The sequence below is a fragment of the Engraulis encrasicolus genome, chromosome 8 (assembly GCF_034702125.1).
Source record: "Engraulis encrasicolus isolate BLACKSEA-1 chromosome 8, IST_EnEncr_1.0, whole genome shotgun sequence".
In the NCBI taxonomy this organism is placed as follows: domain Eukaryota; kingdom Metazoa; phylum Chordata; class Actinopteri; order Clupeiformes; family Engraulidae; genus Engraulis; species Engraulis encrasicolus.
In genome coordinates, this window is record NC_085864.1 from 35,359,226 (window position 1) to 35,383,705 (window position 24,480).

At 43.9% G+C, this 24,480-nt stretch overlaps 2 protein-coding genes across 5 annotated transcripts; one reads left to right on the top strand and one right to left on the bottom strand.

Annotated features, from left to right (window-relative positions):
* Positions 1 to 23: 23 nt before the first annotated feature.
* On the top strand, positions 24 to 2,762 carry LOC134454513 (H-2 class I histocompatibility antigen, K-B alpha chain-like). Of its 2 annotated transcripts, XM_063205566.1 has the most exons (6): positions 24 to 239; positions 431 to 685; positions 1,098 to 1,373; positions 1,688 to 1,975; positions 2,297 to 2,425; positions 2,663 to 2,762. In XM_063205566.1, the coding sequence occupies exons 1-6, from the start codon at positions 185 to 187 to the stop codon at positions 2,743 to 2,745; spliced, it is 1,086 nt and encodes a 361-aa protein (XP_063061636.1). In that variant the 5' UTR covers positions 24 to 184; the 3' UTR covers positions 2,746 to 2,762. The 2 variants fall into 2 exon arrangements, with proteins under 2 accessions (XP_063061636.1, XP_063061637.1); XM_063205567.1 differs by lacking the exon at positions 431 to 685.
* A 2,387-nt stretch (positions 2,763 to 5,149) lies between these two features.
* Positions 5,150 to 24,053, bottom strand: vwa7 (von Willebrand factor A domain containing 7). 3 transcript variants are annotated; one of them, XM_063205545.1, is made up of 20 exons: positions 23,974 to 24,053; positions 23,557 to 23,875; positions 22,234 to 22,377; positions 21,693 to 21,808; positions 20,003 to 20,272; positions 18,925 to 19,158; positions 16,886 to 16,982; positions 16,226 to 16,408; positions 15,213 to 15,408; positions 14,302 to 14,477; positions 13,502 to 13,614; positions 12,907 to 13,023; positions 12,178 to 12,369; positions 11,317 to 11,449; positions 10,003 to 10,155; positions 9,601 to 9,693; positions 7,751 to 8,031; positions 6,805 to 6,941; positions 6,102 to 6,261; positions 5,150 to 5,752 (listed from the first exon to the last, which is right to left on the bottom strand). In XM_063205545.1, the coding sequence occupies exons 5-20, from the start codon at positions 20,246 to 20,248 to the stop codon at positions 5,162 to 5,164; spliced, it is 3,102 nt and encodes a 1,033-aa protein (XP_063061615.1). In that variant the 5' UTR covers positions 20,249 to 20,272; positions 21,693 to 21,808; positions 22,234 to 22,377; positions 23,557 to 23,875; positions 23,974 to 24,053; the 3' UTR covers positions 5,150 to 5,161. The 3 variants fall into 3 exon arrangements, with proteins under 3 accessions (XP_063061615.1, XP_063061613.1, XP_063061614.1); XM_063205543.1 differs by having other exon boundaries at positions 23,557 to 23,880; positions 23,974 to 24,039; XM_063205544.1 differs by having other exon boundaries at positions 23,557 to 23,994.
* Positions 24,054 to 24,480: the final 427 nt, after the last annotated feature.

Here is a 24,480-nt window from a genome sequence, read left to right on the forward strand (position 1 = left end):
TTCAGCTAGTCCGAGACGCGATTGCCGTTATTTCCTGATTATATGGATAGCCTATGCGGGCGCATCTGCATGACTCGAACTGAATTTCAGAACCAAAACTCAGGTCTCCAAATGAACGCACTTCCACTTGTTTTTTTAAGCAATCCAGGCGGTTATGTTTATCGTTCAGAAATGCTGAAACAAGATGCGGTGTTGCCTTTTTGTTCTACTGTTATTGTTTCGCCATCCATTTCACGCAGGTAGGTGACGCATGATGAATAGACCTACACTCTTCATGCGCCGAAATTCAGGACATTAGAAGTTGATCACAAATTATATCCTCCATCGCACGTAGCCTATATTGCTTGACATACTGACACTGTAGGCCTACCCATTGTAATTTTACGAGAATAAGATTTAAATATATATATATATATATTGTATTTTACAGATCTACACTTCTTTCATCGACGCTGTGTGGCAAGCCAGGGAACATTGTATCCCAAGAACATTCAGTTCGTTATGGTAGATGATATAATGGTCTACTATTATCTTCATGATTCGGTCGAATCCTCACTACCAAAGTGGATGAACCATTCAGAGGGTATTTTGCTCTGGAGAGAAATGACAAGAAATCTGAAATACAACCGTTACATTATGGACAATGCTGTGAGAATAACAAGTAAACGCTTCAACCACTCGCATGGTAAAACACATTCATTGCTCATGACATCTAGGCTACATTCTAGTTCTATTCAATTTGAGACAGAGTCAGTAACATAGCCTACTATTCACTGTGATCGAAAACACAACACATTGTTTTCAATTATTTTAGTAGGGCCTAGATGATTGTCTGAAGAGAGACAACTGGCACCATAGGCTACATCACAGAGAATAGCATAGGCCTACTGTCATTCCAGTTGGATATGCATGAATCTCTCAAAAAGATGTTTTTTTGTGTGTGTGCGGTGATCTCCCATATTTTTAAATCAAATGGTTGTCACATGGGGCGTGCATGGGGCAAACTAGTTTGCTCACAGGTGCACTTAAACCCATAAACTAGCTAGGAGCACAGGAGTTTTTAATTCTTGACTGCATGTTCTTCTGCTATTGCTTAGATCACCTTTACCAGGCCCATGGCTGGTGCCAGTGGAATGAGGAGGATGACAGCTTCTCTGCAGCCATGGGCCATGCGTACGACGGGAAAGACTTTGTTAGTTTCCACGTGCCATCCAGAACTTGGACAGCAGCAGTACCTGAAGCGGTGTTCTATAAGAGGCACAGAGAGGAGAACATCGAGAACCTCCATGATCTGATTGACGCCTATGAGTCCACATGTATCAGGTGGCTGAGGAAATTGGTGACATTTAGTGCAGGGGAACGGATGGGAAAAGGTAAGGAAGGAGGGTTCCTTTTCAAGAGACAGAAATCCATTATCTATTTTTTAAAACACTCTTGCATATTGTAGTAGTCACTACATTAGCCTATTACCTTGCCCATCTCTTAGTGTATGCATTCAAACAGACCATACAGAACATTAGGAGTTTACACTATTCACCAGAATGTTTAAAATATAGACACACTTTATGTAGGCCTGGTACACTGTACAGTGGTAGTGATTTTAAAGGACAAGAAGTAATTTTAACTTTAGCAAGTAATTTAAATAGTTTATATTAAACATTTAATCATCTTTTTGGATTTTTTTCAGTTCCAGAAACCATGCTGTTTGAAAGTTCTTCCTCTCCTGACTCCTCTCGTGAGATGGTGACATGCTTCGCCACTGGGTTTTACCCCCGTGCTTTGAAAATGGAGTGGGTCAATCAAACTGGTCACGTGATGGTGGATGGGGTGAGTGGGGGAGAGGTGCTGCCCAATGGGGATGGCACATACCAGGTGAGACGAAGCCTTAAAGTGCCCATTGGAGCAGAGGAGTCCCGGGTGTACAGGTGCATCGTGCAGCACAGCGGCTTGGATGGAAACCTCTCTCTGACGTGGGGTAAGATTGAGACTGTTTTAGATGCTCAAACACCCTGGGATTAAGTGATGTCATTGGTTTGAAGGCTTTCATCTGTGTGTGTGTGTGTGTGTGTGTGTGTGTGTGTGTGTGTGTGTGTGTGTGTGTGTGTGTGTGTGTGTGTGTGTGTGTGTGTGAGTGCATTCTACGAATTCATAGGAATATGTGCAGAAAAGACGCTAAGCTTAGGTTCTTGTACACAATCATTTTTTACATATACAGTCAACAACCATGTGTACCAATTGTATGAAGCCATAGGATTTGTTGATACAGTATGTTACTGTATTTCTCCATCCTTTTCAGAGCCCAAGAGGAGGTTGCGAATACATGTGGGATGCATCATAACAGCTGCCATGGCAGTGCTTGCTTTGATAGTGTTCATAAAAAGAGTCATGCTCACTAAAACCAATGTCAAGGATTTACACACAACAGGTATGGATGCGATATTTGTCTGAAAAAAAAACATTTGGGTATTTGTGTGTGTGTGCATTCATTTAATTCATCCATTTGTCTGTTAAGTGTCTTTACATTTCTACACTTCATTTAAGGATTTTAATTTCAATTGCATTTCAGTATTTCAAGATTTGCTAGGTATTTGTCTGTAATATCCATTGGCTATTGGGTTAAACATGCACTGACTTAACCATACTTTAACCTTTACCATTTCAGGAGAAAATGTGAGCGTTCAACAGAACCATGCAAATGACATATTAACTTCTGCTCTCAACACGGCTCTTCAATCTGACAATTAGACTACTTTTGGCCGAGGAGACCTACAGGGCCAACTTCAGGGAAAAAGGTTCGGATGAACGGTGTTCCTCCATTTTGCGTGCTATAATAGTGTTCACAATGGATATTTTTGTGTTATTTCACTTTCAGCCCAGACCTGCTACCTCATTTTAGCTTATACATTTTTGTGTGATTGAGTGCCGTTTACTATCATTAGGTCATATCATATCAGAGTTTGTGCTACCAATTTGTATCCCATTGTAAAAACGTGTTGTTTAGATATGTTGTATCGGTTGCGTGTTTGTGACATTGATCTTATCAGAACTTGTTTTTACCAAAGGCAACATCTTGCGAATATATACATAATTGTGTATCCTATTTATGCATTTGTTCCAGTTACTAGTGGTGTGGATCGGCACTGCCCTCACGATCCGATTCGATCACGATTCGGGAGGTAGTAGATCCGATTCGATTCGATTCTATTAGATCCAATCCGATCCGATCCGATTCAGTTCTACAATGCATTGCAATGCATTACATTTCTACTGAACGCAAAGCAAATGTTCAGCCATGATGAGGAAATATAAGTAGTCAGATACTGAGCAACAATTTATTGGCTGTTTTCTGTCTCAGTCTGTATCAGTCTTGCAATGTTTTGAAGTGTTTTTATTTAATTTAACATTCATTTGCTCCCGAAATATCCATGGAAGTAATTGAAACTTAAAAAAATTGCCGGATCGATTCTGGAACTTGCCGGATCTGGATCTGGATCGTCCATGCCCCGGATCGATTCGGATTGCCGAATCGATCATTGTTGACACCACTACCAGTTACATTTTGTTACATTAATATAAAATAATACTGTATATACTAAATATTATGTATCTACTGTATCAAGCAAAAACATCTATTTCAATGTATGCATTGCTGGTTTTATTTATTAAATATAAAGTCTATATCTAAATACATGCGACTTCAGAATTGCAGATCATGAATGTGTATGTGACTATGGGCAGGATGTTAAGGGAACTTGAGTGATGCAATTATTGTTCTAAAAAAGGAATCCTGTAACACAGATTAGGACACATGACATGATGTGAAACAGACGGACAAGTCAAAGCAAAACAAGAGAAAATGAACTTCAGTATGAAGAACAGCATTCACCCACATAAACACTATTTAGGTTTTTTAATTAGAAATCTCAAGGAATTGTGACTACGGCTTTACCACAAAGCTAAGTCACATATTTGTACAAAATACACAAAATCCTAACAAATTTTGAATGGGTTTGCAAGTAGCCCATCACTAAGCATGAAGAGCATTTTTACAACTAGGAAGTCATTATTAGGGGTTCATTGTAAATCTCAGATTAATCCTATTTCAATCTAGTCTAATCCCTATTAGCTGTATGTCTCTACTTTTAAAACTGCTCCACAATTTAGTTTTTAAAGAAACTCCTGTGAGTGGAACAGTTAAAGTACTTCCTCGGGGTGCAGTGACATATTATGCTAATGCCTCTTTGTTTGTGGGGTCCCAGATTCGAGTCTGGCCTGGGTAATTTCCTAACCTCAGCCCAGATATCTCTCTCCTTCATGCTCCTCTTACCATAAACTTAACATCGCTATCCATAAAGGCACAAAGCCTCGAAAAGTACACTTTCAAAAATCATAATACAAATATAGGACTTTCCTGTCTAGAGAAAGGGCCATGAATTAACCATTGTTGCCACAGTGTGGGTTTCCCTGAGCATACGGCCCTTCTGTTCTTCTTCCATTCAAGTGCATAGCTTGAGTCCCGCCTCTGTTGCGCCACTCCCATTATCAATTATCAACCAGGAAAATATTTCCAATTAATTTGCCACGCATTTCCTGAGAGCATAGGGTCAGTATTGCTGGGGGGTCTGGGAGGGGAGAGGTGGTTTGGCTAAAAGCCAGTAAAACACAGAGCCATTGAGATGGGGTTGAGGAAATATTAATGTGTCCCAAAGGGGGTCCCAGCATGAAACGTTTGGGGAAGTTTTTTTTCCAGTGTATGACAAACATTCAGTAAATTCCTGAAAAACTTATGTCTAAGTAGCACTTTTAGCAAGCTAGTGAAGAAAAGACGCCCTATAAGGGTAAACAATCAATAGAACAGTCCATTTGACCTCCATTTGACCTCAGTGGAAAATGTCTGTAAAGATTCTGATTCATTCAGGTGGTCACATACACCAGTAAAAAGAGATTAAAATAGTCACATTGACCTTGAACTTGATCTTGATCTAGTCAAGAGTGCTTCGGCACTTTGACCCTCAGTTGAAAATATCTGTCAGTGAAGATTCTCCCTTGTGGAAATTGTCTGTCAGTGAAGGTTCTTATCCACCTAGGTCACGGTAGTCAAAAGTCCTTGACCTGGACGTAGACCTGGTCAAAACATTTTCCACCACTTGGAGCTCAAACCTCAGACTGCTCCAGCGACCAGCAGACTGAACAGAAGGAGCACCCCCAGGCTGAGAGCCGCTGGACAGGAGAGAGTCCCTTGGCGATGCCGCTGCGATGCCTTGTTCCTGGCCGGCTGTTCCCTCGACTGGCGCGGAGAGAGCAAGTGGCAGCGGCGACTGTTGCCCGCCCTGTCCCACACCACCAGCTCTGCCCTGGGGGCGCAGCAGGTGGACACGTACCCCAGCCGCACGGGCCTCCCCACGGCCCACGACGTCACGCTCAGCGGAGGGTCACCCATCGCCATGCGGTCCCTCCCCAGTCCCTGTGCACCGACTGCTTCATGTGGAGGCTGGCCCTCCATCCATCCATGGTGTCCATGGTGACCGCCAGTGGTGGTCTGGTGGTTGCCGTGGTGGCGGTGATGGAGGAGCATCAGAATTCCGTCGCCCTGGGAGAGCTGGACCGAGGCCAGGCCGGAGTGGCCGCGGTCCTTCACGGCCAGAGACACGCTCCAGTTTCCCAGCATGCAGTGCTCTCCTGTTGGATCCCCTGGCGGACAGGACTCCTCTACGCGCATCGCCGAGCAGGAGGGAGGGGACGTGTCCTTTTCCTGTCATAAACACAAAAAGGATGTGATGTCAAGTCATGAGTCAAGAGCTTTTTATTGTCATTGACAAATAAATTTGACAACGAAATTGCGTTTTAAAATACACCGTACACGTACGTTCATACGCGCCGTCATGTCACACTATGGTGTGTAAAGACATGGCTAATGTTATAAGGTTATTGTTACCAGAATGGCAATGGCCAAGTCATAATTTATTCCTAAAGACTATGTATCATCTATTATGGTAGCAAAATGTTCTCATAAAGAGTCAACTTTCAACTGTGAGGCGATGCATTTGCAACGTAATCAAGAGAGCTTGACTGTTGTTGGATTGTCAGCCTTGCGCCTTCACCTGTGGGATGACAGTCAGGTGGACCACGGCGTAGTTTGAGTCTGCGGAGTCCCGTGCCTTCACCATCAGGGTCAGGGTGACAGCCTCCCCCGCGGCTGCTTTATGGGGCGTCTTCAGCACCACCTCTCGACTGAAGGAGGACCCCTCGTCTATGTGGAAACTGTTGAGGTGAAAAGATCAGGAAGCGCGCTCAACACCTTGTCTTCTTATATTTTACACTGGGTGCTTAACTTCGTCTATGAATGAATTCAAATCTCAAAAGAAATCGCCATTTCACACTGAAGAAGGGTGTAAGCCCGAAACGTCTGTGATGTGAGGCGATTAAAAACGAAAAAAGAAATCTGATGAGTGCTTCTTTATTCACTTTCTTTTGAAACTGTTGAGGTGGCCATAGAGATACAGCCATTTATGACAAGTCTGTGATTGTTCAGGTCATGATAGTTCTTTTTAGTGATTTTGTGGGTTTGGTCTGATGTCCAAAGTCCAAGTCCAGTTGCTTACAATTAAACTCCTTTGACAAGTATTACTACAAATCATTGCAATGACAAATCATTACAAGCATTACAATCATTACATGGCAGTTCATTTATTTCCCCTGCTCATTAGGTGATATTTGTGGTTTGGGTTTTTCAGTTTCTGACCATGGGATTGAACACTTGTCATAGAGTATGTCTGAAGATTCTGGTAAATGCAAGCAGCTCACCTGTAGGGTCCTGAGGGGGACAGGTAGCCGTGGTCGTCCTCGGCGGAGAGGGAGAAGCTGCGAGCAGGGCCGTGGTTCCACACCTCAAATGCCACGCTGGAGTTATGACCAGGGACCAGGCGAGAGGAGGACAGCACCTGGGTGACAGGAGCAGACAGACATCTTAGTACATCTTAGTGGACTGCTAAGAGAGGAGGAGTGGATGGAGAGGAAGGATGCATACTTCGAAGGAAAGAGGCAGGTGGTGGTTGATTTCTTGGAGATGCCTCTACTGTACTAGCCTAGGGTGCATTTCTTGAAACCATAGTTGCTAGCAACATTAGCTACTTTGTTGTTTGCAATAGACCCCGTTAGAGTTTGTAAACAGGTATGACGTAATTTGGCTGCGTGCGCACCGCAGGCTCAAAACCATCCATGCTCTGTCCGATTTACCCATGCCTGCAGTTCTCCTAGTGCCCGCTGTCGAGATACGGCTTTGAACGCAGCAACCCGTTCTTCCCCCTAGAGTCCAGTACCACCCAGAAAAGTGTAGTCTCTCGTAATATCCTTCCAATATCTCTGGTTTGTTTGAGTCGACGATGCGCATGCATTCATGACCACGTCGACTCTGAACGGGTCTATTCAATTGCCCATTGGCAACTACCCAAGTTGCTTACTGGCTCACAACTACGCTTTCGAGAAATGCACCCCTGTTTTTACCAGAACATATGAATTACTTCCTTCAAAATATGTAATTCAAAATGAATGGTCTGCCCTGTCGGGCTACTAATGTATCTCCTTTATCCTGAGCTTTTTTGAAGGCAAGGATACCACTTACCACTCCAAATCAAATAAATATACTATGCGCAACAATGTAATACACTATTGATGCTACTGATGGACTTCAATTCCGTCTATTAAAGGTGCCTCACTCATACTGCACTTTAGTACCTAACTGTTTACACACCTGTATCTGCACGTGGGTGGGGTGGATCATCTCCGACGAGACCCTCTCCAGGGCGCTGCCCAGCGCGTCCTGCCCGAACAGGTGCACGCAGAAGGGCTCGCGGGGTACGGCCTCCACCCGGCCCACCAGCTCCTGCTCCGTGGACCACCAGGTGGAGGTGGAGTTGAGGCCCACGTCCTGCAGGCGCTCCCCCCCAGAGCCCACCAGCGCCGCGTGGCTGAAGGACGCCCTCTGGGCCGGGGAGAGGCCCGTCACGGCCAGCACTAGGAATACTGGTAGACCTGTAGAGGACGTGGAGGAGATACAATATGTAAAGAGAGGGTTCATTTAGGCATTAGTATAATACAGTCCACTAATACGTTCACACCACACCGGGGTGCCGACTAGCTCAGGGCCTTTAGGGGTCAGGAGTCAAAGAGACATTGTTGTGGCTAAAGATTGAGGTGCGTGGCTGAAGGACGCCCTCTGGTCCGGGGAGAGGCCCGTCACGGCCAGCACTAGGAATACTGATAGACCTGTGAAGGAGGAGGAGGAGAGGACATAATACAAGCAGTCATGGCCTAGTGGTTAGAGATCAGAAGGTTGCAAGTTCAAATCCCACCCTTACCAGTCCTCCCTACACCTCTATCCATGGCTGACGTCACGTGCCCTTGAGCAAGGCACCTAACCCCACATTGCTCCTCGGACTGTAACCAATATATCATGTTAGTACAGTATATAAGTGCAATGTAATAATAGAACAGCATTTTGGGGCATACATTAAGCTCTTGTCATGATGTAGGATCTGCGTTTTTTCGACCCCTTTCTCTGTTTGTGTCCATATCTCCATCCCTCTCTCTCTCTGTCCCCCCCCCCCCCCCACCTCTTTCTCTGTCCTTCTATCTCTCTATCCCTTTCTCTTTTTCTGTCACTGTCTCTCTCTCTCTCTCTCTCTATGGGTAGGTGAGATAGCCAGGCCACACCCTCCTGGTGACATAACACCTTCGGCAACAGGTACAAGATTTTAAAGTCGATCAGTAAAGTAACAAAATCTGCCCACTTCCATCTTAGAAACATTGCTAAAGTATCAGCCGAAACACTCTCTGGTCTCCATAAAAAGGTCATTAATAAACTGCAACTAATTGAAAGTTATCACTAAGTCCAGAAGGAAAGTGCATATCCCTTGTGTTTTAGTGGGCTTACATTGGCCACCTGTGTAGTTAGACTTACATGATGTGTATTAATTTGTGCAATACAAATACATTATTATTATAATTATTATTATTGTTATACAATTGCTCTAAAACGACAATTTCATTTCAGCTGACTTTTTACTTTGAATGTAGAATTAGATATATAGAATTGCCATTACACATGAATAAATACACTGCAGTAATAATATGTGGTGTACTGCAGTGTTTCTCAACTGGTGGGTCGCGACCCAAAAGTGGGTCGCGGAGGGGTCATTGGTGGGTCGCGGAGCCTTGGTATAAAAAAAACGTAATTCTAAAAAAAAAAAAATCCAACTTTTCCTGCAATAATTTACAACTTTTATTTTTAAAGTTTAGTGAACTCTGTGTCATCTGTTGTCATAGATACAATCTGAATATTTATGCGAGATAGATAGCGTGCAACCAGTCATTCGAGTCTTGGTTACATTTTGAGAATTGCATTGAATTGCATTGAATTGACTTGAACGCTAAAAAAATTGGGTCGCGACCGAATGAGAGTGGAAAATGGTGGGTCCCAAGACTGTTCCAGTTGAGAACCACTGGTATACTGTATAGGGTAACAAAATAGGTAACAAAAATTGAACACTGCTATTCAAGAACCCCTCAGTCTTGTACATGTTAGCTGACTGTGAGACAGACCTGCTATGGGGCTGCCCTCCACTCTAGATAATCCAGGATGAGTTTCATTGGCCTCGGTAGCAAAGTAATAGAGGAAGTCCAAGCTACTGTCACCTGGAAAACAGAATTAAAATAAATGAAGGAATACATTAAGATGGTAGTGCATTTAACTCCATGTACAATGGATGTAGCACCAGCAGTTTATTATTACTTTATTTTATAACTTTTTTATTACTTATTTTTATTATTATTTATTACATAGTATTTAGTGTTCCATACCATAATACTGTGCTGTATATAATTTAAGTACAAAACACTACAATTTATATTTTATTACTGTACACAAACATATACACAACATACATATAACATTTTAAATAACCGAACAACGTGCCCCATAAAATAATTGAGAGAAGAGCTCACCGATGACGCTGAAGGTGACATTTCCCCGTGCCTGGGCGGTGACGTGCCACTGGCCCTGTGCGATGGGGGCCAGCAGTGTCACCCGGTAGAGGCCCTTTAGGCTCTCCAGCTCCGCCAGGGGACCAGGGGGACCCAGCAGGGGCTGGCTGTGGCCTGCGGAAGACAAGAGGGGGACAAGAAGAAGAGAACGTTAACATGATGCCATCATCTCACTCCATGTTTTACCTTTTTTAGTTATTTGATGCATGTGGCAAGTGAAACTCACTCTATCCTTGCCAGAAAGAATGCAGAAGAGTGGCGAGGACAAGAGAAGAAAGTGACAGAAATTAATAAAGGACACGAGAGACATGACCTGGACGCATCAGAAAGGATGAGAGAACGAGGAGAAAGAGAGAGAAAGAAGTAAAGAGTAGTAGAGGCCAGACATGGGACCAAGTCACTAAAGTCACAAGTAAGTCTCAAGTCCTTCCTTCAAGTCCAAGTCAAGTGACAAGTTAAGACACATTTGACCAAGTCAAGCCCAAGTCCAAGTCCAAGTCTAATTTTTCCCAAGTCCTTAACAAGTCACCATGTATTCTATGCACAATCTTGTCAACTACTTTTAGTCATACATTCATTGATTCGCCAATGCATGCCCCCCTTTGCCAGTCACATTCTTAACAAAAAATAGTAGGCCAATTGGTACTGGTGAAGCAAATTGCTTAAGGAAAAAGAGGAAAAAATGTAGGATAGGAGAGGGCTTTAAGCTCTCCAGGCTGTGGCCCGCGGAAGACAAGAGAGATGCAGGGGGTCATTGGCACGCCAAGCAGAGAGAGAGAGAGAGAGAGAGAGAGAGAGAGAGAGAGAGAGAGAGAGAGAGAGAGAGAGAGAGATGGAGAGAAGAAACAAAAAGGCAAAGAAAGAAAAGAACTGTGAACTGACTGTGTGTGTGTGTGTGTGTGTGTGTGTGTGTGTGTGTGTGTGTGTGTGTGTGTGTGTGTGTGTGTGTGTGTGTGTGTGTGTGTGTGTGTGTGTGTGTGTGTGTGTGCGCGCGAAATAGAAAGCACTGCCTTCCGTCCTTCCTTCCTGCCATGTCAGCACTTTCTCCCCCTCTCATTCTTTCTTTCTCTCTCCCCCTCTTACTCTCTTTCTCTCTCTCTCACTGTCATTCTCACACGTACACACACACACACACACACAAAGAGAGACACAGATACTGAGAGAGAGAGAGAGAGAGAGAGAGAGAGAGAGAGAGAGAGAGAGAGAGAGAGAGAGAGAGAGAGATGTACACACTAATATTGTAAATCAATGTATAAGTTGAGTTATGAGTATCACCATTGGGGTTGTAGAGAGTGCAGTTGGTGAGGTCTCCAGCTAAGTGCAATGTAACATTCCCCATACTGCTGTCCACTTGGAACGAGTGGGACACCTCGGAGTCCGCATGGCTCTCCACGTGAAGCAGGGTCACCTGGACACACACACACGCACGCACGCATGCACACACACACGCACACACACACACGCACACACACACACACACACACACACACACACACACACACACACACACACACACACACACACACAGTAAATGTGCATGCATGCGAATGAGGTGACACTAATCAGCCACAAGGTGGCACTTCCATCTCAAGCGTTTTCTTTGTGACAATAAATGAAAGAGAAAGTAATCCCCATTGGCCATTGTGTTCACAAGACACACTGCAGTACATATTGAAATCCCGCCTCCAGTCGCTTCCTCCTCAACATGTTACTTTTTTAAATGGTGATAACAGGTCTGCCTTTAGAAATAATAAGGGAATGCCACTGACTTGTATAGTATAACTATACAAGTCAGTGGGGAATGCCCATGCCCCCATTAGGGCCGGATTAAGGAGGCCTGGGGCCCCTGGGCTACAGGTTGCTGTAGGCCCCCACGAAAGGGACATTTTGGAACAAAATTATATAGAATGCGTCAGAATACCAACCCAGGAGGAGTATTAATACGGTTTAAAACTCTACCTGACACAGCAGACTAAGTTATTAATACCACATCTAGTTACATTTATGCAATTTATTTCTGTATATTGAGATTCCCTCATTGGCCAATTGGGCGTCCCCTGGCAAGTGGGGGCCCCTAGGCTGCGGCCATATTATCTAGCCTGTGCTTCAGGTCGGCCCTTGTCCCCTTTATATTACCTTATCAGCCTTTGTGCTATCCTGAACAATGGCTGAAACACTCCCGATGTCTTTATCGGTGGTGAAGACGGTCAGGCCTCCGGAGACCGAGGCCAGCGAGATGTAGAGATTGAAGCGGTCGGGGGACAGAGTCTCCCTCCTCTTCCTCCTGCCCCACTTCCTCCTCGTGTCCTCCGTCAACAGAAATGTCACCTGTCAGGTTGGAAAATTACAGAGTATTAGTTTGCATGGATTATTGGTTTGATTTGTGGAGATAAAAGACAAAAGATTAATGGAGGTAAAATAATAGTAACTGTTTTTGTATTGCTCAATTGCTCAAAGTGCTGAAGCAGCATTTTTTCTGGTAGCATATCCTCAACTTTTAAAAGGATGACTGCAAGGCTAGGCATCAGTAGCGTGCACATTTTGGGAGGCAGGTGCTTGAGGGGAGGTTGGGGGTCATGTCAAACTTGTATTGTGTCGGGGCATTGTTGTCACATGTTTGTTGTCCGCATGTCAACACAGACCACTGTATATTGTAAAACATTTTTTTAAAGAACAGCTTTTAAAAAGAGCTTTCATTTTTGTCCAGTAGGGCTCGTCCCTATCTGTGCACGCCTATGATGACCAGGCTGAATCCCTCCACTCAATTCCAGCTACAAAGTAGAATGAAAATGTCCAATGGATCTGCATAGATTAGTCATACATATGAATATGAGTGTGTTGCTTAGTGGCAGGGCTGTGCTGTACCTTGCTCTGTTTCTCCAGTGTCAGCGCCTTCACAGAGTTGTAAAGATGGCGGTCCTTAGCTGAGGCATCAGTGAAGACGAAGATGTCAGACAAAGGCGGACTGTTGGTGAGCGCCAGCTGGAAAGCACACACGCACGCATGCACACGCACACGCACACACACACACACACACACACACACACACACACACACACACACACACACACACACACACACACACACACACACATATAAATGAATTGACCTCAGCTGTCTTCATACTTACTCTTCTGACAGACACAATATCATTTTGTTCATGATGTTTGTCATGGGTTAAATCCACAGTCAGCCAACATTAAAGCAGTGGTTCTCAACTTTTTCAAACAAACTCCCCCTTGACCTCATCAAAAACCTGCCAATGCCCCCCAAATGGACTAATTCCACCCAGTTTCTGCTTATCTAATTGCTAACAACTGAATCAAGATGATATTCAAGTCTTAGATAAACTGAATGAATTAGAATCTTTCCACACAAAAATATGCTCCATCCTAGCGCGTTTTCAATATGCTACATCTGTTGCATGGCTATATTGTTTACATATGGTTTCCGTGGTTACCTGTATAGCAGTGAAGCACATCTCTGGCTCGTCTCCTCCTCCCAGAGCTGTGAGGTCTTCCAAGTAACGCAGGAACTGGTCAGGGTCATCTGTCTCGTACACTGGACCCACCTCTGAGATGACATACACAACAGCCATCATGTGAGTGTGAAGATGTTCATTCATCCAATTCATCATATTAAAACGAGTACCATCGTGGGCAACTAGACTTTGTCTCTTTCCAAAAAAAGTCAACAAAACTCTTTTGAGTGTCCTGTGTGTGTGTGTGTGTGTGTGTGTGTGTGTGTGTGTGTGTGTGTGTGTGTGTGTGTGTGTGTGTGTGTGTGTGTGTGTGTGTGTGTGTGTGTGTGTGTGTGTGTGTGTGTGCGTGCGTGCGTGCGTGTGTGTGTGTGTGTGCAAGAAATAGAGGCTGAAATTACTCAATATTTGCAGGTAGGTCTAGCAATTATAATTTACAGTGAAGCTGTACAGCTTGCACAGTAAAAGACATGCAGAGTTAATTCAACACTATTCTTAGACTATATGGTCACATTTAATTTTGGTGTAAAATTCAACTTTTTGAGTGTTGAATTAGAATTGCAAAGTCATATTTGCATTAACAACACTGTACAATTCAATTCTCTACATTTTAGTTCAACACTCCAGTTGAATTAACACTACATGCGAGCAAAGATTTTTTTACTGTGTATAGATGCTTCAAAACAGTTGAATGGACTACAGTAGAGGCCCGCTGTCCATATATATACATCACTGTGAGTATAGACATGCCAGAGTGACGGCAGTAGAAGAGGGGCACGTACGGGGGTCGTGGAAGGGCACGAGGAGGAAGGTGCCGGGCAGGGCGTAGGTGGACTCCTGTTTGCGGGCCAGGATGATGGAGTCCGCCCTCCTGCGCACCGCCGAGATCTCATCCCACATGCTGCCCGTGGTGTCGATCACGAACACCAGGGCTGGGAGCTGCTTCACGCTGAAGAGTCTGCACAGTTTTATTATTGATCCGAAATCAAAATCATACCAGTCAAAACAGTGGCATGTCATACAGCAGCAGTAGTAGTAGTAGTGGTTGTGATGGTGGTGGAAAAACAATGGTAATAGTAGTAGTAGTAGTAGTAGTACTGTAATAGTAAATAGTAGCAATGGTAGTAGTGGTGGTAAAAGTAATAAATAGTAGTCCTAGTAGTAGTAGTAGTAGTAGTAGTAGTAGTAGTAGTAGTAGTAGTCATAGCAGTAGTAGTAAATATAGTAGTAGTAAACGTAATGAAAATTCATAATACTGATGTAGTAATAATTTAATTACAACACTAATTAATAGTAGTAGGAATAGTAGTAGTAGTAATGACATTAAACGCAGCAGTACTACTAGTAAATAGTAGTAGTAATAGTAGTAGCAGTAGATAGTAGTGGTGGTAGCAAACATGGTCTCCAAACACTTCAATTGCGGGAACTGGAATAATTGTAGTCCAGGGCAACAGGCTGAGCTCTCTGAACTCTGAACTTGAGCTAAATCACAAACAATAGCCTAGAGAATAGAATGTCATCAACGTAGGAATGTGCAATGAGTTTTGTGTGTATATGCTGCAAGACACCTCAATTTCATTCGGGCTCAATGAAGTATCTCTTCTCTACTCTAACAAGAACAGAACATCAATGTAGAAATGCAACAAACGACAACAAACAAACAACAACAAAGATCAGGTCTTTGACCTCTGACCTTAGGAAGGTCTTGTTCCCCACTGCGTTCCGGAGATCCTGCAGCACGGTGACGGTTGCCGTGGTAGCCAGCTTGGCGGCCTGGGCGTGTAAGTAGTGGTGCGGGGAGAAGAAGGGGGATGTGCTGTCCTTGTTGATGCCCCCCTGAGCCCCCTCGTGACGACTGCTGTCCAGGACGCCCCCGTGGCTGCACTTGCCTTCAGAGAGAGTCACTGCACAGTTAGGACATACCGTACTAGGGATGCACCGATACCACTTTTTAAAAAAACCGATACAAGTACGAGTACATTAATGTGTGTACTTGCCGATACCGAATACCGATACCGAAACCTTTTACCACCAAAATACAATGAAAATAAATGCATGGCCTTGTTTTTTTCCACCTGTGATATTTTTATTGTCCATTTCCATGTAGATTTAAATGTTAGTAAATGTATGAGGTGGCACTTTTTTTCCATGCTGCTTTCAAGTCCACAGAACGTGACAAGATTTTGCATTGCTTTGTGTAATAGCAGTATCGTTCCTGGTATCGGCAAGTGCTTGACGAGTACGAGTATGAGTATAATGAGCAGTATCGGGTGCCAATAGGTATCAACATTGTGTTTTCTCTGGCTACCAAAACACTACAACTTCTGAAACCAGTTGACTGCTGTTCAGGACGCCCCTCCTGGCAGCACTTGCCTTCAGAGAAAGAGTCACTGCACAGTTAGTAGTTAGTACATACTTGCTGCATGACACACACAACAACCAGAGCTAGACAATGGGCAACACTAGCAACGGCTTGGGGCCCCAAAGGCATTAAAGGGCCAAGGGAGAGCTGGCAACTTTTAAGGTACTACTGGTGTAGTGAACTTTATTAGAGAAACAGACAAGTAGATGTTAATAAACAACGTAGTATACCAGAATTCATCAAAGGAGTATTTCATGAAGTATTTCAATTATCTATTGTTTCAATTCTTGATATCATAATAACATATATTCAATTTTTAAATATTGCAATATGTCCTACAGTACCTGGTGGTTTGTTGGGATATTCGCTGAAGTAGCCCGTGGTTAGTAGCGGGGCCTTTGGGTTGAGCATGACTTTCAGGATGTTATCCTCACAGGTGTACACTGGTTGCATGAACGCAGGTTGCATGAACGCCGGTACAGGTAGTAACGGCCGAACATCACATTCTGCACACGTAGCAAGCTCCTCTACGAGGCAACAGAAGAAAAAGAATTCACATTGAGTGTATGACATTGTTTTTACATTGGTGGATGTGCCCATGACTTTCCCCAAATTCTGTACTTACAGTATGTAGTTTATGATTGATCAAACATTCAAACAATCAATCAATCCATCCATCCATCCATCCATCCATCCATCCATCCATCCATCCATCCATCCATCCATCCATCCATCTATTGTAACATGTGAGTGTGAAAGAGTGGTCTGCACAATTGGGTGTAAGTTCCAAAAAATGTATACTTCATTATTTAAGAAAGAGGAAGATCCCACAGTTCATTAACAAGCGTTGCTGTTTATAATGAAGTATTTTTTTACCTGTAGATCACTCTCTCACACTATGTAGTATATCATTGTCTGGCACTTGGATTACTGGTTTTGTGGATGTGCACTCCTCACTTTCAAATGGCCATGTAAGGTGTGTGCCCAGAGGAGAGGTGTCTGACCTGAGGCTGTGGGTATGGCGGGGGCTCTGGGGTCCAGCAGATGATGGTAGATGTCCTTCTGGCCCATTTCCACCCAGTTACTATGGCTGTAGAAATCCTACACACAATTGCATTGAAACATTAACTTTTATGGTTTTTTAATTATTCTTAGGGGTTTTCATGCCTTTTACTTGATAGGACAGTGTGAAATCGTAACAGGAATTGGGTAGGAGAGAGCGATGGGGAGGATTGGGAAATGTCCTCTGGCCAGAATCAAACCCGGGTCATGGGTTTATGAGCCGTGAGTCATTCCCAAACATTAAGATTGAACAATAATAAACTGCCACGCATAGGAGAAGTGCAGTAAAATTAACTTAAGAGTGAAATGGTCTTACACCTCCTTTATCGTGTGACAAAACCTTATGGTCCAAATGTGTCCTGCTTCAGAGATATTGGTCTCAAATTTGCAGTAACTACAATATCCAACCTAATGCCAAGTCTTTGAAGGCCCTTTTCTCAGTTTCAATGTTGGTGTAGTTACTGCACTTTGTCTTTGTAGAGCACATAGGCTAGCTACACTTTCCAGTCTCTGCTTTATTTCCCTGACCTATTCTAAAGTCAGAGGTGTCAATTCTGAAAGTAAAAACCCTACCACAAATTCCATCCAAGCAGCTCTGAGTCAGTTAGTCTGGTGGTGGCCTACCTCTACTTCCTGTCATGTTCCACAACATTACAGCTGCGATAGCTAGGCTACTTAATCAGTTGTCCATAGATAAGCTACTGAGTTAAGCCAAAGCTGTTACAAGGAAAACATCTCAGAGTTTTAATTGTGGTAAGACGCTGAAAGATGACGTTGGTCAAAACGTCTGTCTGTGTGTCATACTAACCCACTAAATTTTAAAAATCCTGTAGTCAGGAGTGTGGCTTTTCCTCAATGTTCTTTTTAATTTGTGGACCTACTGTACTCTACTTTAATGGACACCATTGTGAGTGGAAACCAGACTTCAACATGCTTCATCATGAATCGAGATGATAAGGCCGCAAAGATCAGAAAGGCACAAAGGTAAGAGTATCAAAAGTCGGAAGGTCAAATATTGAAGTGCAAGTAGAAGAAAGGGGAGGTAAAGGAATGATACAAATAATGCACAAGACTTAGGAGCTGGGGGTGCTGAGGTGCAGCGTGCCCCCCACATATGGGCTTGCATGCCCTAGGGCGGGCGGGGACCTATGTCTCGAGGGCCGACGGCCCATGAGGTCGTTTTATCCGGCCCCCGACTTAATTTTAATGTTATGCAGATTCACATCAAATATGACATATTTTGTAAAGGAATCTTAGAAATGACATTTTCAATACATTTAGGTTATATTCAGGGGACCCAGAGAATGTGGGGTCTGTTTTAAAGGTGGCTGCCTCGAATATAGGCCTAAAGGGGAAATCCTGGTTTGTGTTCATGGTACGGCCCTCTGAGGTCTTTTATGGCCCTTGGAGGAATTTGAAGTGGCCCTTCGAATGAAAAAGGTTTCCCACCTGTGCCCCTAGGGGATCAAGGTACCAATCAGGCCTGGGTCATTTCCAAACCCGTCCGTACAGTATTTCTCTCCCACTGTTTTCCTGTCAAACTCCCAACTGATTAATCATTAAAAAGACTCAAAAAGACTAAAGGGCCTCACCTGTAGTGAGTAGAAGAATCGCCAAGACACTTCTGGGCCCCTGTTTTGCTCTGCTTTACTTGTTCACTGCTGTGCTCTCTATTCACCCCACACTGCATACTTGCAATGTATGATCTCCTTGTAATTCACTTTGGATAAAAGCATCTGCTAAATATAATGTAATGCACTGAATGGGAATGCAGCCTGCTGCTTCACCTGTAGTGAGAGGAAGAGTTGTCCGAGACCGAGAGACTTGCGACCCTATCTGCCGTAAGAGGCTAGTAAAGCCTCTGCTAAATGTAATGTAATGTAATGTAATGCACTGGATGGGAAATGCAGCCTGCTGCTTCACCTGTAGTGAGTGGAAGAGTTGTGCCTCACCTGTAGTGAGTGTAAAAGTTGTGCCTCACCTGTAGTGAGTGGAAGAGTTGTCCGAGAGACTTGCGAGCGCCCTGGTAGTCCTCCACCTTGGCCAGCAGCACTGCCTGACTCCAGAACTCCCGCAGCATCTCCATGGCGTTGTCCACGCGCTCCGCGTCAAAGTGGTACACGGGGTCTAGCCTGGTGTACTCGCCAAAGTCCATCTCCACGTTGCAGTGGACCACTTCGCCCACGGCATGCCAGAAGCCTCGGCCCAGTCCCACCTGTGATGTGAGAGAGACACATTACATTACATTACTTTTAGCAGACACCTTTGACCAAACTGACATCCATGACCAAACGCAATTGATGCGATTACATTTTTGCACGACTATTTATCTCAGACCTCATGCAGTAGGTCTTAGTTTGCATAAGCCTAATTCACCTCAACGTGACTAATGAAACTGTGTTTTCCTAGTAGCCCCTTAATGCACGCCGTACCGCCAGTGGCACGCTGTAATAGTCATTGAAAAGTTAACTACCATGGTACTACAATACTATGACATAACACAGGGTCTTTAGTAATACTCTACAATTTGGTAATTGCCATTCTGGTAACAGCAAATTTGTAACGCTGTGTCTTAACGGGTTAAGCTAAAACAAGGTCTTAGGTAAACTGATAAAAGAATTTCTTTGAGTCAAGATGGATGATTTATTACATACAGTATATATGATTGAAATTGAGCTAAAAAAAAAAAAAAAGGAGAAAGAGTATCTGTTCCCGTCTGTTGTTCAGGGAACTATGTCTTGAAACTGGAAGTAGATTTGTAGACCACATCTCTCTTGAAAATATGAAGAGGGATATGATAAGGTTATGAACTGTGATGAGGTTTATGGTCGCATGACTCCCAGACACTGAAACTGCTCTGATTATGATAGTCCTAGCGATGTCACTCCTCGGTTCCCCATCCTCAGACCAGAACAGACAAAGGACCTTGGCTTGGAAACTAAAAGTTTGGAGTGCTGCTTAAAACTGAACTTCTGTCTTTTATTGGTTCGATCCAAGTATGTCTGATTTTTTGAACAGTTTTACATCCTTCTCATTGGCTGAGTGTTGCTGGGACTTACATCCTTCTCATTGGCTGAGTGTTGCTGCTGTGCCATCATCAGGCTCTCCAGAGTCTCCATGGTGACGTTGAGGATGGCCTGCTCCGTCATGTACTGGTGGGTGTAGGAGTCCCAGGACAGCGTCAGCACGCTGGACCAGAAGTTGGGCAGGAAGCACTGGCCTCCTGGCAACAGCAGCAGGAGCAGGCCCAGGGCCAGGACGCACATCCTAGCCCATAGTCCACACTCCGACCTCCTCCACACCATTTGCTACGACGCTGTGCGGTGGCCCTGAAATACATGACATTACATTACACTTAGAGAGGATGACATGGGCAGTCATGGGTAAGCGGTTAGGGCATCAGGCTTGTAGCCCAAAGGTTGCCGGTTCGACCACCCTGGGCATGGTACAGTCCAGACGCACTGCTCCCTTGTGGCGCCATTGGGTATAAATGCAATTTCAGTGTGCAGTGTGCACTTGTGTACTGTGGAGTGCTGTGTCACAATGACAATGGGAGTCGGGGTTTCCCAGTTGGGGTTTCACTTCTATCATAGCCCCATAATGCACGCTGTTCCACCAGGAGAATGCTGTAACAGTCATTAAAAAGTTAACTACCATAGTACTACACCACTATGACATAACACAAGGCCTTTAGTGATGCACTACGACTTGGTCATTTCCAGTCTGGTAACAGCACATTTATAACTCTGTGTCTTATGGAGTTACGTACAGGGTGTTGGTTACAGTCCCTGGAACAGTGTTAGGTTAGGTCCCTTATTCAAGGGCAATTCTGCCATGGATGAGGGTGCAGGGAGACAAAACAATTACCCTACTTTGACTGGTGGGATTCGAAACAGCAACCATTTGATTCAAAGACACACTCGCTAACCATGTAGGTCATGGCTGCCGGTAGTTTAGGCTGCCTTATACATATAAATGTAGCAGTGAAAGCACCAGCACCTGGTCTGGTATTAACTTCTAGTTTGTTCACACAAAGAAAGACATCACACATCCGTGTCCACTATACAGTATTTGCTTTCAATACAAAACTGCCTACACTGCTAACCTATTGTGATTTGACACCGTCAGACAAGTTCAAAGTACAAAGTCAGAACAAATAGTGCTTTGTCTTCATGTCAACTTTATGTTGGTTCATAGTTAATAAAAGACTTTCGTTATATTGAGAGTGTATACAAGTGATAGTACAGCGTCTTTACAGGATGTGGTGCAAGACAGAGATGTGTGTGGTGAAGCAAGAGAAAAAAATAAAAGTGTCATTTTTCAGGCTTATCTTTTGTGCCAGAGCTCTGACAGCAATTGGTAAACAATTAAACATGTGCATGCACTGTGTGCACATCACATGCGTACATGCCATGCATACATGAAGATACACACATACGCATGGTTGTGGCTGAAGTAACATTCATAACAATACATGACTATTGTATTTAATAGGCCTAATATGATTATTGATTTAATTAGCAAAATCAATCCATGTAAAATAAGACAAGGAAAAAAACAGTATTACTTCTCAAAAAGCAATACTATAAAAGAATATAGCCACAGCATCCAAGTTACAGTATTGACTTCATGTTGTCTAGAAAGATTTACATATTTTTTTGCCAAAAATACAAAAAAACGTAGGCTTACATTGCATATGTTATCTGTTATAATATTAATTTCACTGTAATCACATACATATTCACTTACCAAAAACAGTAATGTTCCTCTGGAAACTTCTGGTTGCGGTTAATGTTGAGCCTTCAAGCCTTCACGTCTCAGCATCAGCAGTACTTCAGCAGCGAGCAGCATTATTTACTGTAGTCCTGTAGGTTGAAGTACAGCAACAACATTTGTACAAATAATCTGCATTACACGTAGGCTAACTCGGTGAAATTCCTCACTGTATTACCAATAAAGATTAACACACTTGAACGTGTGCTGCTTACAGGATTTTCTCACTGCAGTCACTGAAGCACAACTGACTGAAAGTTTTTTCGTTACATCGCAAACATTTTCAACATGTAAGATTTCTGTTTCTGAAGTGCATCTAAGCTCACAGCTATCAATACTGGGGCTGTCCCAGAACTCTGCCCCAAATAAGACATCTGCAGTGAACACATAATAACTGTCCTAATACAACTGACACAAGACAATGCCAAGAATACATTATGATGCATTATGTAATTATACATAGACAATAGACATGTAAAACAGAGGGGTGTGGTTTACGGCATGTGTGTTGTCTTACCAGTCTCCTGCAGAACTCTGGCCCCACTTCAGCTTTCACATTCATGTACTGATGACAAGCACACATTCATACATACACACACACACACACACACACACACACGCCCACGCACACACTCGCGCACACTCGCGCACGTGCAGGCACCTGTGTTGGATGAGACAAAAGTCACGCAGACAGTCAACAGGGGAAAGCCACACGCAGCCAAAGACAGCCAGCTTCATCAGCGCTCACAACACTCTCAGCTCGCCACATCCTTCTCGTCCCCTCTCTCTCTCTCTCTCTCTCTCTCTCTCTCTCTCTCTCTCTCTCTCTCTCTCTCTCTCTCTCTCTCTCTCTCTCGCCGACACACTGCATAACTCTGAGGTCTCAGTCTGAGGGTCTGTCTGAGAGAGAGCCTGACGCTGTGTGTGTGTGTGTCAGGTCTTTGACAGGCTTATGGGTAGTGACTGGTCTAGATTTTTGCAGAAGCTTTGCTCTCCTCAAACCCCCCACCCCCTTACTCCACACCTCCCTTCCTCCCTCCCTCCCATTCCCTTTCTCCTCCACCTCCTCCTCCTTCTTTCTTCATCCCCCACTCCTATTATTGCACGCTGCATTGGTTTGACACAATAGGGATGAATACATTACCGGCTAGATGTTTGCGCCAAAAAGGCCCCCGCTCGCCCGACTACCCCTTTCAATCGAGCCTATTCTTTTGGGCTAAGAAAACCGTTGGGCTCACTCACTGCTACAATGCAGGGCACCCCACCCCTCCACCATTTACCGCCAGTCACCACTACCCACTCCACACTCCTCACTCCTCACTACAACCACCACACCACCTCTTATATCATGACTGTGTGAAAAAAGAAGAGCAAACTTGTTGCTAACCAACAAGATTCTTGGGGCTGCACTTTTTTTTAACTCAGAGAGAGGCCAGTGTTAAAGAACAAGAGGGATTTATTGCTGTTTCTTGTTTGCTGTTTCATTTTGACCTCTGGGAGTATATTGGCCATTTTGATATTAAATTAAGCATATCTGAAAACGAAATTAACTTGGATTAGTTTTTGCCATTATCATTATTTGACATGAATGGCCAGCAGCGGGCATAAACTATAGTAAACATAGTATAGACATTATATGCATGGTAACAACAGTAAAGTATTGTTGCCCACCCTTGTTTTGCTGTAATGTTGATCCTTGACCAGCAAACCATATGGTGCACGGTATGCCAAGAGAATGTTGCATGAATGTTGCATGAATGTTGGTTATGCATGTTGCATGAATGCATGAATGTATGAATGTATGGTATGCTACAGAGGTGGGATGCCATTGGATGCTTACCAGATCATGAGGTTATCCACTCGACTCCACTACAGTGTGTCAGTCCAATTACTTGGCTGAAGGTATAGAGGAAGGAAGTCACCACAAGCTATGCACCATGTACACTCCGAGTGAGTGAACTCCACTGGTTTTCTCTGGCTGTTTTCCCATATAGGCAACAGACACTGTCCCAATGGCCCTTGTGCAAGTCTCTTGTACATGAGGTTTGTTGCTTTAGTTCTGCCACCACTCTTCTTCATGCGTTCTGGATTGTGTTTACCGGTGTGCCAATTCTATATTTAAACTGTAGTAAGGACACAGCCACCCACCTCTCGTCAACCTTCACTTTTGAAAAAAGAAAAGAAAATATTGTTACTCTGACAACCATGCGCTTTACAACTACGCACAAATATTTGTTTAGTATCCAGATTAGGCTACCTGCCATGGCGAGTCTGTCATTCATTCCTCCTGCCTGCACACCTGTGCGATCCTGTACACTCATGCATGTCCTCTCAACGATCTGTGGAGCAGCACTGCAGGCTGATTCATGACAGCTACTACTCATCTGAATGGCATGCAACACAAGACAGTCGGTCATGGAAATCTGGCAATAACTGCAAGGCTACAGGCCATGGTGGCGTGGAGCAGCACTCATCTATCTTGGGCGCTGATAACTGCAGGCAACGTGAAAGCCAACGCCACTGCAGTATCTTATTTCCAGGATTGTAGCGTTTTTGTGTCCAGAACCCTGGATGATAGTACTTATTTTGCTATATTTATTTTGGCGTACATGGAGGAGTTAGATGACTTTGTCCTGGGCTCTTCCAACACTGTCTACATGCAACGCTGTCTACATGTGTGTGGCTTTTTTTCTTTTTCCTTTTTTGCAATAGTACAGTGAAGGTGGTGACAGGAAGCGAGTGGGGAGAGAGACGGGGAAGGGTC

Excerpts from the sequence above, each read along its gene's own strand:
- LOC134454513 (XM_063205566.1), top strand. The coding sequence starts at position 185 with ATGCGGTGTTGCCTTTTTGTTCTACTGTTATTGTTTCGCCATCCATTT. Across the intron at positions 686-1,097 it reads ACGCTTCAACCACTCGCATG|ATCACCTTTACCAGGCCCAT; the intron begins GTAAAACACATT and ends GCTATTGCTTAG. Across the intron at positions 1,976-2,296 it reads AAACCTCTCTCTGACGTGGG|AGCCCAAGAGGAGGTTGCGA; the intron begins GTAAGATTGAGA and ends CATCCTTTTCAG.
- vwa7 (XM_063205545.1), bottom strand. The coding sequence starts at position 20,248 with ATGGTGTGGAGGAGGTCGGAGTGTGGACTATGGGCTAGGATGTGCGTC. Across the intron at positions 8,032-9,600 it reads GGAGGGCAGCCCCATAGCAG|GTCTACCAGTATTCCTAGTG; the intron begins GTCTGTCTCACA and ends CGTCCTCTACAG. Across the intron at positions 6,262-6,804 it reads TCCCCCTCAGGACCCTACAG|TTTCCACATAGACGAGGGGT; the intron begins GTGAGCTGCTTG and ends TCACCTCAACAG.